This window comes from Myripristis murdjan, chromosome 12 (genome assembly GCF_902150065.1).
Source record: "Myripristis murdjan chromosome 12, fMyrMur1.1, whole genome shotgun sequence".
Taxonomy (NCBI): Eukaryota; Metazoa; Chordata; class Actinopteri; order Holocentriformes; family Holocentridae; genus Myripristis; species Myripristis murdjan.
In genome coordinates this window covers 29,671,192-29,690,480 of record NC_043991.1, presented here as the reverse complement: position 1 = coordinate 29,690,480, position 19,289 = coordinate 29,671,192, and the positions used below count along the sequence as shown (strand labels likewise).

General features: G+C 37.9%; 1 protein-coding gene across 2 annotated transcripts in view; it reads left to right on the top strand.

Moving 5' to 3' along the window:
* tln1 (talin 1) overlaps positions 1-19,289 on the top strand; it is a 116,567-nt gene that overhangs the window by 82,180 nt on the left and 15,098 nt on the right. For both annotated transcript variants that reach the window (XM_030064654.1, XM_030064653.1), the window contains 12 exons: positions 227-359; positions 1,146-1,247; positions 2,164-2,334; positions 3,054-3,302; positions 3,590-3,709; positions 3,804-3,950; positions 4,685-4,851; positions 5,496-5,679; positions 6,385-6,510; positions 7,445-7,561; positions 10,234-10,419; positions 11,373-11,480. In XM_030064654.1, the coding sequence (XP_029920514.1) occupies positions 227-359; positions 1,146-1,247; positions 2,164-2,334; positions 3,054-3,302; positions 3,590-3,709; positions 3,804-3,950; positions 4,685-4,851; positions 5,496-5,679; positions 6,385-6,510; positions 7,445-7,561; positions 10,234-10,419; positions 11,373-11,480 (1,810 nt within the window). The remainder of the gene's footprint in view (positions 1-226; positions 360-1,145; positions 1,248-2,163; positions 2,335-3,053; positions 3,303-3,589; positions 3,710-3,803; positions 3,951-4,684; positions 4,852-5,495; positions 5,680-6,384; positions 6,511-7,444; positions 7,562-10,233; positions 10,420-11,372; positions 11,481-19,289) is intronic.

Sequence of the window (19,289 nt, the reverse complement as noted above, 5' to 3'; positions counted from 1 at the left end):
TTATTGTCCTTTAAGATTGATATACAGTGCATTCAGAAGGTATTCAGACCCCCTTCACTTTTTTCGCTTTTATCCAAACTAAATCTTATACAAAAGTATACAAAAGTAAAAGAAAGCATAAAGAAAGCGGAATATATGCAGAATAAATGTCTAAGGTTATCTGCTGTGTGTGTATCATGAATATAAATAGAAGTAGTAAACTGCATTCACACATGTATGTATACAGAGACAAGGCTCCTGGCCAGAGAGAGTGTGATGAAGCTATTGAGGTGCTGAACAGCTGCATCCGAGAAGTCGACCAAGCCTCCCTGGCTGCCATCAGCCAGCAGTTAACGCCTCGCGAAGACATCTCCCACGAGGTAAACACACACACATACATATACATTCTCTCTCAATTTTACTGGCATTTTTGCCACAAATGTTGTATGAAGAGTGGGATGGGGGACAAAAATTGACTCTGTCACAGATTGTGATTTTTTTTTTTTTTTTGGACGATTTTTATATTGCCATGTTGATGGTATTTTGTCATTATTTTAAGAAATATTTTATTGTATTTGAGGTGGAAATGAATTTAGTTTATTTCATGAGCCAAACAAAGCTTCACTGTTTATTCAACATGGACCCACAGAACTTGAATCAGATTAGAGTGGATGTCGCTTTTCAAATAAACATAACAGGATGGGTGGAGCAGTGACCATTTTATGTGCATCTTTTCCATTGCAAAGAATTGTGGCCTTTGCACTGGGCTAACCTCTGTATTCCAATTGGTGGTAACTATTAATGTTTATTTATAGCATTTAGGATGCAGCCACTGTGCAACATATCTTCTCAGTTAGCAAAGGATACACTTTACTGCCCTATATGTGTGTTGTCTCTGTAGCAAATAACCACAATCGGTATTTCATTCTGTACCAGCCAAATGACCATGGCAAACAGTTCACTGACCATTCTGCTCCATTTCAAGTTCTGGAGACCTTCCGTATCAGGATCTGCTGTACAGCACCATGAATCCAGCTGCATGTAAAGCAAAACTCAGCTGCAGTTCAGATGAGAGCATGTACAGTATGTCTTACCAGCCCCAGAGGAGAGGATAAAATTTTGTGAAGTAACAGTACATTTATCTACCTGTTTTATGTGTGTTGCAGGCTCTCCATGAACAGATGGCTGCCTCAGTGCATGAGATCAGCAATTTGATTGAGCCTGTAGCTGTTGCTGCTCGGTCTGAGGCCTCCCAGCTTGGCCACAAGGTAAAGCATAAGACACAGCACTTTAGAGCTGGTTATATATGTTTACATGGTCATGGTCCATCTGATGGAGGAATATAGATGGGTTAAGCCTATTCAAAAAGGTCCTGCCATTGCCAAACTGGCCTATAGAGTTTTATCTTTTATATTGACAAGCAGCTCTAGATTCAAGGTAAACAAAAAAAAAAAAAAGAGAGAGAGAGAGAGAGAGAGAGAGAGAGAACAGTGTTCTTTTTCATGATTGTCGTTATCATTTAGTGTTGGGGATTAATCTTAGTCGTAGATTAAAATGCCCTTTAGAACTGGAATAACTCTAATTCATTTTCTGGATCGTGGATGGAGATTTATCTCAATCTAGATTAAAATGATCTGATTTGTCTGGTTTGTCAGAGGAGCAGCAGGATCCATCCTGTGTCTCCTCCTGTCACAATTCTGGGGTTTTCTCAGTTCAGGCTTTATAATCATTAGGTTTTGAAATTAAAGTAGTAATCCACAACACTTTTATATGAGTAAGTGTCTATTTTGATACCCTCCCCCACTAATTGATAGTGTACAGTAGTGATTAAACCTATAGGCAGTTAATGAAAGATTCAGTTTTTCCTGTGGGAGTAGTGGGGCCTTTTCACTGGAAAAATCCTGCATAAGCAATGTATTTTAATGTGTGTAGGAGGCAACATCCATGGTTTGTTTGTAATAAATGTGAGACAGTAGAAGATATAGTGGATATCAGTGTACACTGAGAGTTATTATTATCAAAGAAGTAACTAATCTGAAATACAGATGTGTTTTGGAAAGTCCCTTTTTAGGCCATAATTAGCTCTACTGGATTAAAATCTTGTCCCGTCTCAATTAAATCCCTGTTCAGGAAACCTATGTCTATAGAATCCTGCCTCACTGCTCTGCTTTCTTTTTTGACCAGGTATCTCAGATGGCAAGCTACTTTGAACCTCTGATCATGGCAGCAATTGGTACAGCATCTAAGATTCTCAGCAGCCAGCAGCAGATGGCCGTCTTAGACCAGACCAAAACCTTGGCAGAGTCAGCCCTCCAGATGCTCTACACTGCCAAGGAAGCCGGAGGAAACCCCAAGGTAGCACACATATATATATATGCATGTAACTTGGACATCAAGATGGTCATCTGCAATAAGGCAGGTGCTGCCTCACTGTAGTTTGCCTTTCAAAATCTTTTTTTGCATCATTAATCTGTAAGTGGTAATTTAATCAAATGCAACTTGCTGTATGTTAAAGTGATAGTTCAGATTCTTTCCCATTTAGTTGTATTTCTTGCTCCATGCGAGTGTAATACATCAAGTCTGGTCCATTAGCTCCTTCCCTGCTGCAAGAACAAGAGGAAACCCACTGTGGTTCTGTGGTTCACAGGGTTAAGGTTCAAGTTATGGTGAGGTGATGGCTTTCTTGGATGTGCCCACAAGATTAAGGTTGGGGTCATGGTTATGGATGGGTAAGGGCTTATGTCAAGCCTGTTTTAACGTTAAAATTAATGTCACAATCACAGTGCTGGTGAGCATATCTTTCCCAGAAGTCCATAATAACATCCTCTACTAGGGGGGAAGTCCTAGAGGATGGTATGTCTGTCCTTTGAATATTTACACACATGTTGAAATTCATGGCTTATTTTTATTCTACTGAACTCATGTTGATATATATCAGTTGACATTCTGTTGAATATGTGCCGGTGACAATCCAAAGAAAGTGTAACACCTTCTCTATTCCTATTCTTTGTTGACCTGATGACTATTTGTGCTCTAATAGACTGTATCTACTCTAATCTATGTTCTTGCCCCAGGCGGCTCACACGCAGGAGGCCCTGGAAGAGTCAGTGCAGATGATGAAGGAAGCAGTAGATGACCTGGGTGCCACCCTGGCCGAGGCAGCCAGTGCAGCAGGTGCTGTAGGTGGCATGGTGGACTCCATCAACCAGGCCATTAATAAAATGGAGGACGCACCTGGAGGTGAACCCAGCGGCACCTTTGTCGACTACCAGACCACCATGGTTAAGACAGCCAAGGCCATTGCTGTCACAGTACAGGAGATGGTAAGGCTGACTGTGTGTGTGTTATCACCCTACCATATCTGTTAAGAAAATAGTTCAATGACTGACACAGTTCATACTTCAGAGTCTAGAGTGCTTGTTTTTAATGGAGACAATGAGTTGTATTTTATGCCTGATTACTGATTTAGCAGTGTTTCTAATAGAGCCTACAAAGTATGTCACCTTTACTGCTGAGTGCTGTTGGTTAAAACTGATCTACCTGGTGGGTATTTGGTGGATGGACAGCAGGTTTTGGAAATAGACTCTTATGGCAATTCATCTGTCCTCAGGTTACTAAGTCTAACACCAACCCTGATGACCTTGGAGGATTGGCCAACCAGCTGACCAATGAGTTTGGAGAGCTGGCTACTGAGGCCAAATATGCTGCCATCACTGCAGAGAATGATGAGGTAAATTGGATGAACTCATTATCTTGGACCATTACACATTTCCTGTGCTCCACATGTTGTTGGTCTGACTCCATCTCACTGTGTCTATGTACAGATTGGTTCCCATATTAAGAAGCAGGTGGGCGAGCTTGGTTTCAGCTGTACCAGCCTGGTTACCAAAGCTGGAGCTCTGCAATGCAGTCCTAATGACACTTTCACCAAGAAGGAGCTGATTGAGAGTGCCCGCAAAGTCTCTGAAAAGGTCAGACCAAAAACTGTTTGTATACTTGAAAGTGCCACTACAGTGATTATCTATTTTTGCCCTGCTGGAAAGTAAGGCTGGGCGATCAATCAAATTTTATTTTCAATTACGTTTTTTGCTTTTGACAATTGCGAAAAAAGTGAACATTCTCTAGCCAATGCTGATGTTGGCTGAAGGATGAAATCTATCCATTTTGATGACAGTCCAACTAGCACCAGCAACAGGCCCAGTATATCCGTGTCAGAAATAACATCTGTTTTACATTGACATATGTGGTGTGGCACAACAAATTGTGTGCAAGCAAGATTTTCAGACATTTGTTTCATACAGCTTATTTGTATCAGTTCTAAATGATTTAGTCTTGAATAAGAAGTTTCAGCTGAGTCAGAAAAAGTATTTGTTTTTAATAATGAAAAAACAAACATTGCACTGCACAACTGCAGTGTGTGCAGTACATAACAAATAAAATATGAATATGAAATAAATATGAACACATTGGCTTACTCCCATGTAGTCATATTGCTAGCAACAATCATTTTATGTTAACAACATGATTACATTTTCAAAAACATTCAAATTAGAATCTGGATAATTCTTGCGCTTGAGACATAGCACAGCCCATTTTGTGGCCCTTAGTTGTTTTTGTGTTTCTGTGTTACATGCATAATGGCTTTTTAATCTGTTTCCTCAATGTCAATGTCAGTGCCAGTCAAATTTGATTCTTCCTCTGGCAGGTATCCCACGTCTTGGCATCCCTCCAGGCAGGTAACCGGGGCACCCAGGCTTGCATCACTGCAGCCAGTGCTGTGTCTGGCATTATTGCCGACCTCGACACCACCATCATGTTTGCCACTGCTGGCACTCTCAACAGAGAGAATGCTGAGACATTTGCTGACCACAGGTACAAAACACCACAGAGACCTCACACAGGAGCATGATAGCAGTAACTTGCAAGCCATACTGTAAGCCATATGCTAGCCCTTGACAAGATAAGATACTAGTAGAGTAGATGCGCGCTTGCTTATCATGGCATCACGTATCATCACGTCTGCTAACCCATCATGTATAGACTTTTAAATTTTAACAATAATATAGCATATGGGAGCAATTTCAGCTCTTTTTTTTGCAAAAGTTTAATTTATCATTTGCTTTATAAACATTTTTTTTATATTACATAAGATGTGGATGATTATGTATTATAGTTCAGAGAGTTAATCACATTTAAAAGGTGCATAATGTTTGAAATCTTTAATCTTCATCTGTAAGTAAATAAGGAATAATAACATGTTCATTATCAGCTGAAATAAATGCAACCAAATAACATCTGCTTTTCTTTACGTTGCAAAATAATCTCCCAATATGGACATATGCAGAAATGGTCAGAATTCAGGAAATGCAAATGCAGAATACATTGGAGTATCAGTCATACATTTGAACATACTTGTGGCTGTGCGCAAACAAAGGGAAGCCATTTTCCTTCTTCCGCTTTGGACTGTACAGCATCATCAGTCCAAACTGTTGACTTTATGACCTTCTTGCACCCAGAGAGAACATCCTGAAAACAGCAAAGGCGCTGGTGGAGGACACCAAGCTGCTGGTGTCTGGTGCTGGAGCCAGTCAGGAGAAACTGGCCCAGGCTGCCCAGTCCTCGGTCTCAACTATCACCAAACTGGCAGATGTGGTCAAACTGGGAGCTGCCAGCCTGGGTGCTGAGGACCCAGAGACACAGGTATGGATAGGAGGAGTAGTGCTTGTCAGATAATATGTGAAAACTAGCCTAGAGCTAAGTTGTCTACAGAAGAGCATTGAGCCCACACAAAAATAGAAAAACTGAGTTCTCTGATTAATATCATAATTATGAGATTAATCTCAGAACGCATTTTTCACTGTGTTTGTGGACCTAATCCTCTTCTGTACAACAAAGGATTATAGGTAATATGTTACATATGTAATAATAAATGCAGAATTTGAATAAAGACATACCATAATTTACAGAGATATAGCTCAATACAACAATAGGTGTTGACATCAGCTGCCACCAAAGACCAAGCACCTTGCTTTTCGCCATAAGAGGGCAGGTTTCACACAGGTTTAGGATTTCATTTCATGCACTTTGTATGAACTTATTTTGGGGCAACACTGTAAATTGTATGTATATCCTCTGTTGAAATTAAACTTTGTTAGGCTGACTAGGACCTCTAAATGTATCAAAAAAAAAAAACAAAAACAAAAAAAACAAAACACGAGTGATGGATTCAGCTCATCGCCACTTCCTGATATATTTCTCCTTTCACCCAACATTATTACTACACTATTAACATTATTACATATAACATTATTATATTGATATATTGTATATTATATTGTTATATTGTATGTTACTTCCCCAGTAAAGATGTATTAACTACATAATGCTGTATGCTGCCCTCCGCAGGTGGTGCTGATTAATGCAGTGAAAGATGTGGCCAAGGCCCTGGGTGACCTCATCAGTGCCACTAAGGCAGCAGCGGGCAAACCTCACGATGACCCCACCATGCTTCAGCTGAAGAACTCTGCTAAAGTAAGATACTTCATGTAGATACAAAATACTAATTCACGTGGGCCACCATTTTTATTTTAACCCTTATTTGTAAGCCTTTTGAAACCTGGATTGACGTCAGATTTCTTGTGCCTTTCACAAGCATTTGAAACCCAAGCAAATTGATTTGATTTCTTTCAAAAACATGTGAAAAAGACAATAAGCTACTAAGCTCATTGCTCACAGATGCAAAATTTGAAAAAATAAAAAAAATTAAAAAATTTATCTAGATAGATAGATAGATTTTCAATGCTTGCTTTGGGAAAAGATTAAGATTAGAGACATGAAGTACACATTTTGTAGATATTACACTGAACATGCAAAATCACAGATATAGTTCTTTCATGTTGTTTGGACTGTACAAACATCATAATGATTCGTAGTTCAATTGTTTATACTATGGTCTGTAAAAAACACTTAATTTATTCACCAAAATGTATTCCAATGTTCCAGTATTTACCTTAATTTGATGTATTATCATCAACCCAAAACTGCCAGTTTCAGATAAGGATGGTAAAGACCTAGATGATGACAGATGTCACAGCACCATTCCTGTGTCAAATAAAATAAAATCACTGACACTAAAAACACACCCGGTGCAGACAGTGTTTGTTGGGATGAGTTCATATTTATGTCCACTGTGTTTGTATTTTTGTTGTCTTGATTTTGGCATATCAGTTGTTTATCATCTGATTCAGAGTGGGACTCTGTGTGTGTGTGTGTGTGTGTGTGTGTGTGTGTGTGTGTGTGTGTGTGTGTGTGTGTGTGTGTGTGTGTGTGTGTGTGTGTGTGTGTGTGTTTCTACCTACTGTTTCTTCTCCTGCTCTTCTTCCCTATTACTGCATATCACAGATGGGTGGGGACAGATTTTTAAAGCCATGATTATAATTCATAATATCTGTCCTGGTTTCTGCAGGTGATGGTCACCAATGTGACCTCATTGCTGAAGACTGTGAAGGCAGTAGAAGATGAAGCCACCAAGGGAACCAGGGCTTTAGAGGCCACAATTGAACACATCAAACAGGAGCTGGCTGTGAGTAACCACATTAAAGGACGCTTGTCCTCCCTAAACTGTTAAAATAGTAATTTTGTAATTTTTTTCATTCATTAATACAGGCAAATAATACACATATGACACATAAATACAACACACGCTCAAAATATAAATATAAACTCAAAAAATGAATAAATAATAAAAATAAATGGATTTTATCCCTTAAGTTGTTAAAAAAATTAAATTGACGGTACTGTACAAATACATTTAGAACTGGTACAGGCAGAACATATTTAGTCAGCTATAGTCCCACTCTTCATTAGCACATTTTTTTTACCATTTCATATTGCCTAGTGCTACTTTGTAATGGTTTATAATGTAGCAGTTGTGGGAAGTAGAGACAGACAGATTACTTTTATCTTTTATTATACATTGCGTGTGTCATCTATTGTAGCTGAACACATGTTTCCCATAATGCCTTGCAGCTCTTAAAGTGAGCTGTCAACAGACACAACCAAGCACATAGAAAAACTGTACGTACTGAACAGGACAAATGAAATGCTATGGTGAATTAAGTCCTGTATGCCCATTATGTGTCCGCTACAGTCGCAATTATTTTTTCCAAAAGAAATTAGTTCTTGATTGAGCTTTTGATTTAAATATTTTATCTGACAGAATAAATGAATTCATAATCTCATCCAGAACCTCCAACATAATGTCTAAAGTTGTTAATTTAATTAATGTTTAGTGGCCGTAACCAATTTTGAATATTGGTCCACAAACTTGCATATGGACAAATGTTTTTAGTAGTCTTTTAATTAGAAGGCAGGAATGTAAGTGGGTGAAATGAGTGACACTGAAAATAGAATGTTGTCAGTGAAATATTTGGATTTCCATACAAGTATTTTAATGTGAATTGTTGAATTTGTAAAGTAACATTGCAGAGGTTCCTCACAATCAGAACATGGGAGTTGGATGGGGTTAGTTCAAACTCTGTGCATGTGCTTCTCTCATCCTCTGCTCTGATTTGTATTAATTATGTTTGACATCGTTTGCCTAAAGCCAGTAATAATAATAGATTTTATATATATATACTGTGTGTATATATATATATATATATATTTATATATTTATATATTTATATATTTATATATATATATATATATATATATATATATATATATATATATATATATATAATTCATTTGTTTGTTTAGTTTGTTGCATATGAACTGAGGGTTGATTTATCGAGGATTTTCAGGGCTTATCCATGCACAAACGATACAAATAGCATCTGCACTTGGCTTAACAAGGTGCCACAGCACGGGTTTGAACTCTTGAAATCAAAGAAAAGCAGCAGTGCTGAAAATTGCGTGTGTTGCCAAATGCAAATGTACTTTAGGGTGTTCTGATATAAGACCACAAAAATATGGGAGGGGAGAATGGAAGCCCATTCATCTTGAATCCTTTGCAGCACCATCAAACAGTTCAACTTTCAGTTCACTCCAGCTTGTGTTAACTGTGAGGTACAGATCTTGGTCACAGTGAGATTGGTTCTCAGTTGTCTGTGGACAGAAATTTGGCCACAATCTGGATATTGCATGAAAGCATTTTTAATTTATAACATAAAATGCCACTGTCCCCCTTTTAAACTTGGAGATGGTGTGTGTCTGTGTGCATCACTACCCACCAGCATCCTCACCACATTTCACAGAGGAACGGTGGAGAGCGTCCTCACATAGTGCATATCGACCTGGTACTCCAGCTGCAGTGTTAGGGACAGAGTCCCTGCAGAGGATAGTGACAACAGCTGAGAGGATCATTGGAACACCCCAGCCCTCTGTCCAGGACCTTTTTCAGAGCTGATACAGGAATTGGACTCTGAGCATCATCAGGGACCCCTCACACCTTCTCAACAAATGCTTTGAACGGCAAACGCTACTGCAATGTTAAATCTAAAACAACCAGACTGCTGAACAGCTTCCTCCCACCGGCTATGTGGATATTGAATGGTTGAACAACTGAACTTTTTACACTAGCACCTTATTTTGCATTTTGCACTTTATAGGAATTTATATTATCACTATTAGAACAGTCACTTTGACTGAAATGGTCACTTTAATGATTGTCACTTTACATTATTATTACTGCTGCCACTTTTTTCCACCCATATCAAAATATGGGGACATGGGGATGATGTGTGGTACTGATTTGTGGTTAATGTGACTTTTTATTATGTTTTATTCCATTTATTTATAGTTTGGTAATAGGTTTGGTTTTGTGCAGGGATTCCTTGCAAATGCCGTCTCTTTTTACCTGCCTTACTGGTGTATGTAAGGTAAAATAACAATAAAGTTGATTTGATTTGATTTTGATTTTGATTGACTTGTTTTATCCTCACATGAAAGGAAATGTTGTTAGCATTACCAGACAGTAAAAACATTAACAACTCCTCTCGTACTGATCAAATCTAGTCTTATTCTTTCTATTTCTCTTTTGAAATTATAGAACCCAATTTATTTTCTGCAAATCAGCTGATAGAAACCCTTCTTGTTTGCATTTTGCATTAACTCAAAATTCTGCACAAAGTTTGTTCAGCAGTTGGATGGATACATTTAATATTGCATTCTGGGTGTTTTATTAATTATAAAAGTATGTCATTGAAATCAACCTGTTTTTTTTTTTGTTGTTGTTGTTTTTTTTCCACACAGGTGTTCAGCAGCTCTGACCCACCACCAAAGACAGCCACACCAGAGGAGTTCATCCGCATGACTAAAGGCATCACGCAGGCAACTGCCAAGGCAGTGGCCGCTGGGAACTCTTGTCGCCAGGAGGACATCATCGCCACTGCCAATCTTAGCAGAAGGGCTATCGCTGACATGCTGCACTCCTGCAAGGTAAGGGACCAAAAGGCATTAAAATAAACTCATAAACTGTGTTAAGAGATACATCAGAAAATCACATATGCTTACTTGAGGCAGAGTTTAAGTCCCTGCGTCTGTTTGCGGAAAAGCAAACAGCAATAGATATCCTACAGTGTGCCTCTGGGGCCATAATACAACACATGACTGTTCTTTACCTAGAAAAGCTGTCATGTAATAACTTTGGATTTCCTATAAATTTAAATGGCATGTGATGTCCAACAAATAATAATAATGCATTTTAGTGATTTTCCCCATATTGAATGTATGACTTACAGCTTAATATAAATATGGAATACATGTAGAGTATTGAATACAGAACAAATATAAAATTCATCCTAATGATGAATATAGGTGCGCTGTGAGCTTAACTACTTTTTGAAAACATTTTCTCCCCAAATTATTGATTGGGTCTCAGGACAAATAGTACCTCTGCATGTGGGTCCCAGCAAAATAAACACTCCTCCACATTTTTATATGACTGGATGTTTTTTGGAGACACCAGAATGAAAAATTACACATCTCTGGACTTGGCTGTTTAGTTTAAGCAGAAATGTTGATAAAATGTGGCTAGATATGCTACACTCTTAGAGGGTTAGTACAGTTTGGCAAAATGCATTTGTTTCCCCAAAAAAGGAAGTGAAAATCAGGCTTCTTTTGATGATTCTTGACAGTAACTGCTGCCACTATCAAACAGATGGAAAGGGACTAAAACATAACCTCCATTCAACTCCTTTGGCAGAGGTAATATTAAATAATAACCAATACGTAATTTGGGTCAAATACTTAATAGTCTTTAAAGGTTTTCTTGTAGGAATGATCCATTTTTGCATCTTAACCACTCATAGCTTCACCATAAGTCCCTTCTGACTGCTCATTGTTGTACATAATCAGCTCACACGTTGATATCATCTCTATTGTCCCTTCAGCAAGCTGCCTATCACCCAGAAGTCAGCAAGGAGGTGCAGATCAGAGCGCTGCGTTATGGAAATGAATGTGCTGCTGGGTACCTAGGACTACTGGAGCATGTGCTGGTGGTAAGAGACCCTTTACCCCCCCCATTTTTTTTATTTATTTTTTTTTTTATAGATATATTTTATTCAGGGGATGAGGATTCCCATTCCCACAAAATCACCCTTTTAGCTATAAACATGTCAAACATGAGAGCCAGTTGACTCGTGGCGGTTGAAAATAGTATTCACAGCAGTCCAGTATGGCAAAATTACTGTCAGAGGTGATTTGCTTCTCACAGAACTTGCAGTGTGGTGAAAGACCAGAAGAGGTGAATTAAAGTCCCATCCTTCGACTTACATTTGTCACATTTAGGGAAAACAGAGGGGTATACTTTATTCCCCAAGCACCCTTGAGATATTCAGAGGAGATATTCTCCTTAAAGAGTGTTAAACTGTGATATTAAGTGTTTGGAGGTGGGTGCTAGACACATATGGTCATAGAAGGCATGTTGCCTGGGTAAGATGTCAGAGTAGGCTTAACACTCCTATAAAGTTTCTTGCTTGTAGGTATCGGAAAAAGTGACATGAAGGAGACTGTATTTATCTTTTAACTGGCTAAAAGAGCCAAGATGTTTATCAGTATAAAAGACTTTAATTATTTACAGGCCCCCTTTTTCACAACTATGGAAAACAGCATCAGTTTGCCCTAGTGTTCTTATTACAAAATGGGACAGGACAAAATCCTTTACCATCCATTTTGGTGATGTGTCAGGTTTTGAAAATACAATAACTGACATGGATTATTTTGTTAATTCCACAGACTTTTTGGCCTCAGTCACGAGTGACTTAAGGGATACAGCACTGACATGTACTTTGAGCTGGTTTTCCAGATGCCAAAAAATAGCCCTTGCAGTGCAAATCCAATAATAGTGACGAAATACTGGAAGCCCCAGTCCACCCTCCTCTATAGATTTTTTCTAGCTGTGATTTGGAAATGCAGTGAGCCTTAAATGGCCAAATAATTGGCATGATTATGGAGTCTAAAGACTTTAAAAAAGAGAATATAAGAAATATGGCTAGATTTTGAAAGGGATACATAAATTGAGGGTGTTCAGCCATCTTTTATAGCATTTACCTGACCAATCAGGGAGGCTACTAGGAGTTTACAGTTTTCAGTGTAATTTTTTAATGTTCCAACCATTTCAAGATAATTGAGCCTGAATAAATGCCTTGAGTTCCTTGACATTTTTAGCCCAAGATAAACAAGATGATCAGTACAGATATTAATGGGGTGAGTGCCAAGATAAGTTGAGTTAAGTCACCCATAAAGGGCATCAATAGAGTTTTGCACCAGTTAAGAGATACCTGATATTTTCCATTTTTTTACCAGATGTAAGTGGAGGGTCTGGAAATTGGAGAGAGTTATATTGCATCAACTGTGTACAGACCAATAAGGGATTCAGTACCACCTAACATTATTCTTGTTAATTCTTGATTATTTTGGTTAATGAATGGATCTGCCTTGATAGAAATAGCCAAAGGCTCAGTTGCTAAAAGTTGAAGAGCATAGAAGAAAGGCAGCATCCCCGCCAGATCCTGTGATTTAATTGAATCTAAATGGACTCATCACAATTAGTTAAGACAATACGCATAAAGCATTTTCAGCAGAGCCATGAATTTCTCCACAGTTTCAATGTGTTAAAGAACAGCAGTCATACAGTTCCATTCAGCTTGGTCGAAAGTTTGCTGAGTGCCTTAAGAAGTCAGCTAACTCAGCAGAGTTAGCTGAGTTAGGTACATAACATTTAACAGGCATCAAACGAAACCCCCTCGGACAACATGGACAATTTTCTTGCTGTAAACCCAGCACTGATGGGCATAATATCTATATTATATGACCAGATCTTCAAGTTGGATTGTTCTCTCTATCTGCTGTAAAAATGACTGGAATGCCTGGGGAAAAAATGCCTGGAAAAAAGACCTTTGTATGGAACTTTGAAATGGAGATCTGGGATAATGCTTCTAATCCAGTCTACTGTTGCTTTTAACATGCACCCACTACTCTTTAATACAGTTCAGTTTGTGCATCGTATTCACATTTCTTAAACACAGCTGGCCAGAATACACTGTGGAATTAGTCCTACCTGTGACAAAAGTAAAGGGGCAGATGGCACTTAAATTCATAGGTACTGGCTGTGCCCCAGCCTGGATGAGTTTTGGAGGTCTGTCTTTGCCACCCTGTTTCAGAAACTGCAATGTGCAGTTGAGCCCACTCCCTTTGTGGCTATTTTTGGTGTACCCCCCAATGAATTGGGCCTTTCTGCAGTAAAATATAGTGTTCTTGCCTTTTCTGCTCTTATAGCACAACAAATGATTGTACTCATGTGAAAAGAGGCTACCCCTCCACTGGATTAGAGAGGTAATGCCTTTTCTTAAACTTGAGAAAATCTGTTGTACTATTCATGGCTCAAAGAAAAAAAAAAAAAAACACAACATATGGGATCCTTTTTTCTAGTCTTTGTCAGACCAGTGACACACGTCTCTTGACTAACTTCATCCACTCACGGATACTTGTGGCTACTTGTAGCTAGTTAGTTTGTCTCATAATTAATTAATTTATTTATTAATTTTTTTTTCTAATTTATGTATTTTTACTCTCTTTAATTTATTTTGTGATCTTACGCAGACCTCCTTTTACTATATATGGGTGGAGGGTGGCCTTTAAAACACCTTTACATTTTGTTCTCTATTTGAAAAGACCTCTGAGACAAGAATTATGGACTCCTCCATGACAACAGCCATACCACAACTACTGCAGTGAAAACAAATACCTACATAAAAACGTCAGTTGTGTTATCGTTGACCCAAGCAAACCAATGGTGACCACTTTGACCCGAGAAGAGATCCTGTTACAGGAAGACCAGCAGGCTTCCTGTCCTTCACCACCCTCCCCCATGTCACTTCATTTGGAAGACAGCCAGGAGAGAAATACTGAGCTCCTGTGTTATTTTAAGTTGGTGACAAACGCAGATAGCCCCCCATATTGACCTGTGTGCTCTTCGTCAGTGTTAGGCAAGTTAGTCTCAAAATATAATGTATTACATATTGCTCATTACTGACATTTAAAAGTAATACTTTACAATATGTCTTTTTGTTGGACGAAACATGTTACTTGATACACTTCTCTTGCATTACTTTCATAAGCATAAGCACAGAAGTTGAATGGCCCTCTGTTAGTTGCCTATGGAGTTATTGCAGTTTGTAATTATTCCACAGGGGGGCGACATTTAATAGCTTTACAGGGTTTATATGTTAACTTGGTTTACCTTTTTGTTAGCTTTGACCGGAATCTTGGTGATGAGCTTTCTGAAAGCTGCTGATTCCACTGTAGACACAGGTTGCATGTCTTCAAACACACACTCACTACCACAAGCCTCCATATTTCATGAATTTCCAGCATCTTCACTGAGGCAGAGCAAGATGTAGAAGAAAAAAAAACCCAGTTTGGCTTCAACCTGCTGGCGCTCTTTTCCTCTCCTCATCTCTTGCTAGTTGCAGCAACAGCGCCATCTCTCACTTAGCTTGGTGATGGAGTGGACTGTCACTTTTTTGTTTTGGTTTGGTTTGGGTTTTTTTTGTCAGATTATACTTCACAATTATATCCTTGTCTTTCTTTTCCACAAACTGGAAGTAATGTGCATAAATCCGTTTAGAAAACATGCTTCCACTGTCTTCCATGATTTGTCATTGAATCACGGTCAGGAAAAGGTAAAAGGTAATTTTTTTTTATTTATTTATTTATTTTCCCTGGTGACATGATGGAGACGTGCTTCATAAATTGTAAATAAATGAATTCTTACTTTGATTGTAACACAATGCTAGACATAAGTAATTGTGATAATATTAATGACATTGGTAATGCTTTAGATTAGTTACTGTTAAACTTATGTTACAGTAATGTGTTACTTTTATAAAGTGTTACTCCCAACGTGGTTTAGATTGTATTATTAAAGGGATAGCTTTGCAAAAATGTTATAGGATAGTTAATTATTTTCTTCATAAGAATTCATAATAATTCTACTTGTTGAATTTTAAGTTCCCTACACCTTTTTAATGACATCCCTGAAACACTGGGAATATTATTCATAGATTCACTGTGCCTGAATACCCCTGTGTCTGCTACCACAGATCCTGGCTGTGAATGCAGATATTGTCTATTCAAATCTTCATATTCACTGATGACTCCTGGAGGAAGAGGTCTATTGTTTATTGATTATGGAGAAAACATGACTTTTCCTCTAAAATCCTACATTTGAGTTTGTAGTTTAATTGTAAGTAGGTTGGATAACCCTTAAAAATAACAAATGTGTATAATACTTAGATAATGCACTAAATTTATAAATTATGTAAAATTAACAGGGTGCAGATTTTGAATGCTGCTATTCTGTTATTGCAGCGTTTTTTGGTGCTGGAGTTCTCTGTTTACCAGTGTATTGAGCAGGGTTTTTTTAACTTTTTCATGTTCTGGACCCCTAAGTTGATTTTCAATAAGCTGCAGACACCCATTTGAATTTTTTGTGCCCCATAGGGACTCTACATTAAGAGATATTTTGGTTTGTGTTCAGTATTAAATGCTTGTGACATAAATTGAAGTACTCACAAGCATTTAAACATAAAAAGTTTGAGTCCAGCATGAGTTATTTCTCAAACTATGTAATTTTGATAATTATAAGTAAGTTTTCTTATTTTTTCAAATTTCCTGATAAGTATATGCTAATTTTCCATTAGTTTTCTTGCAATTTTTTCCTTAGTTTTTACTAATGTTCTTGGTAATGTTTGCTGATTTCCTGATTGCCTTCCTTCCCATGTTTTTGAAAGAAATCAAGTGAGTTTATGTAGGCTTCAAAGGGTTAAACTGTTTAGATGTCATACTTGGACATACTTGAGGAGAGATTAAACCAGAAAGACAAAAATGTTAGTATGATCCCTTATACATGTTTGATTGAAACAATTCCTGGTAAGTTAAATTACAGTTAAATTAAACTCTTCCTCATTTTGTTAGGAACCCCTGGGGGGGCACGGTTTGAAAACTACTGGTATAGGGAATCTACCATGGATTTTGTCAAACGTGGATCAATTTATATTATGCTGTACTCTGTACAACATCAAACTTGTTCAAAATATTACCACAGTTGAACTCTCCTGTGCTGAATGCGTAAATATATAAAATCAACATTGAATTTTTTTATTTATTTATTTACAGTAGTGGACGCAAGATTAGGACAGACGTGATTGTTGTCAGAATTAAAGATGGTCATGTGTTTGACCCACCATTTTCTGTCCTCTTCCCAATGGTCTGTCAATGTTCCTTCACTGTTGTGGCTTACTGGTGGCTAGCCGGTGAGTAGGCCACATGATTGACCTGCACAAGTGTGGAGCTGCATTTGTTGAATGCCTTAGGACTTTGTTTTATACCTCGGCAAGCCTACAGAATTATTAGGAGACCCCAGCCCATGTAACACTCAGCTCACTGTTGGAATCTAACTTTACTTGCTATGTCACAATAGGCTGAATTAACTGACTGATGTTAGAGTGACCATGCTTTCACACTTTGAGCAACTTTGTTGATATGTCACTTTATTCTGACTAGTTGTGGATGGGACCAGAGGCTCTGGCCACTTCTATGTAGTGGTTTACAGCTACAGCTTTGAACAGTTAGATAATGTATTTTGCCTCTTAAACTATTTTGATGAGCTATCTAGTGGGGAAATAAGGACGTTCATAAATCTGATGTCTCTTAACAGTCACAATGAAAAACGCATGCACCTTGTAAGGCCAGTCTATATGTTCAAGTATAAAGTTGCCTCAGTTCCAAGTGGCAAATGACAGGAAAAATCAAGGAGGAGCCAGCTCACAAAAGAGTTTGTAAATGTAAGTCCATGAGCCAAAATATATTGGTGAAAACATCAGTTAAGGATAACAAAACGATACATAATGCCCAAAATGAAAATGAAAGTGTTTTTGGGGAGATTTAGGCTACCTCATCATCAGTGTCTCAACTTACAAAAGGTGCACACCTGATCCCACTTATACGCTCATCAACCTCGGTAATTCTTATAGGTTGAGGAGAAGTTGTGCAATGAAGACACTGTCCTTCATCAACCCCCATGCTATTTTTGTTTGTCATTGGACAAGATTTGTTCTTGAAATATTTTGGTTTTTTTTTTTATCAAATGAAAAGACTTGCAGAAAAAAAAAATGTAATGTACTTAATGTTAATTTACCAAAAAAACACTGTTATTGAATTCCAGAGACTGGATTCAATATTGAATTCCAGAGACTGCATTCAATAACTTTAAAAGGCACCTAGCCCTTTTCTTTTCTCTCATCTCTCTTAAGGAATTGGATGGACTTTTAGTGACTTGTTGATCTTGTTGCTCTTAGTGTGAACACACAGTTAATTATGTTTTCTGTTGGATGAACTGAAACATCAGACAAGCACACTAAGACTTAGAACCTTAAAACCATGTATCATATCAGCGAACATTATCTGGAACTGTGGCATGAAGTTTTGTGCATTTTGTTGTGTGACCCAGAACGTGTTATATGTCCCGTTTCCCTTTTGCTAATGCTGTTTTTTGCAATGGAGGTCATTCATGGGGATTTCAGGTAATATGGTAGTGGCAGTATGTGTAAATATTGTGTGTTAAAGGTCTGGGAAACTGAATTCAAATAAGGCTATAAACCTCAAATGTGTCTGGTTTTTAAGACTCATAATTTGTCTTCAGTAAACTCTGATTTTCATGAGGTATAAGCTGATTCAGGCCAGCTGGGCGTATTACTCACTCATTAATCTTTATATCCCACACGTCTTATGTAAATATTTCCCTATAGTAGTTGTTTTGCCGGAAGTACCATTAGTAGGAATGTTAACTCGTATTGTGTGAGGGATGGATTGAACCTGACAAACCCTAAATATCCATGTTTTACAATTGTCTCCAGATTTCTTGCAGCTTTCAAATTCATTGAAGCTTTTCTGAAACTTTACATTCTGCAGACATCAAAATTTTGGATCAGTCGCACAAATGCAACATACAAAAGCATCCAGTTTAAAAAGCACTAATATCCCTAGTTCCGAGGTCCACACTAAAAAGTCCATTCAAAGCTTACCTTGTAGCTGGGAGTCTGCAGCCTTGCCATATTTTTTAATTGAAGCTCAGATTCAAAGTAATCCAACAGCCTTATCACAGGCTTGCATGAAATGCCACCCTGGTTGGGTGGGATGTGGAGGGCATGTTTTAGTTTATCTGCAAAATTCGGCACCAGCATTAAGGTTCTCATTCATTCCTTTATTCAGAGAGGGCCAATTGAGAGCGAGCTCTCTTTTTCAGTGACACCCGGATTACATAAATGAACAATCTGAATCTATTATTGAGCTTTTTTTTTTATTATTTCTTATTGATGTAATTTTATGTCACATGACTAGGCTATTATTCTCTTTTATTCCTTTCTTCATTTTAAGTTTGTTCCAATTATTCAACTCCAACAGTTTTAAGACACATGAGCATAGAAGGTCGTTCCTATGCTGCTGTAGTGTGATCAGTCTTACAAGCACAGACGTTGTTGTGTTTAATTGTATTTTTTTTCTCTCTTTAATGGTCAGTTATGTTTAATTCTAAAGTAACTGCACTTGAAAACAGCCTCAAATCTTCACAAAGTATTATCAGAGACAGTACAATATATATTATCATTATTTATATTTGGTGTCTCTGAAGTCAAATACAGTTCCCAGCAAGCTACTCTTGTGACTTGTTTTTGCCTGTTCCCTGTTGGCTAAAACAGCCTTGATATGACAGCAGCAAAAGCTCTCTCACCCAGACATAACCCTGAAGT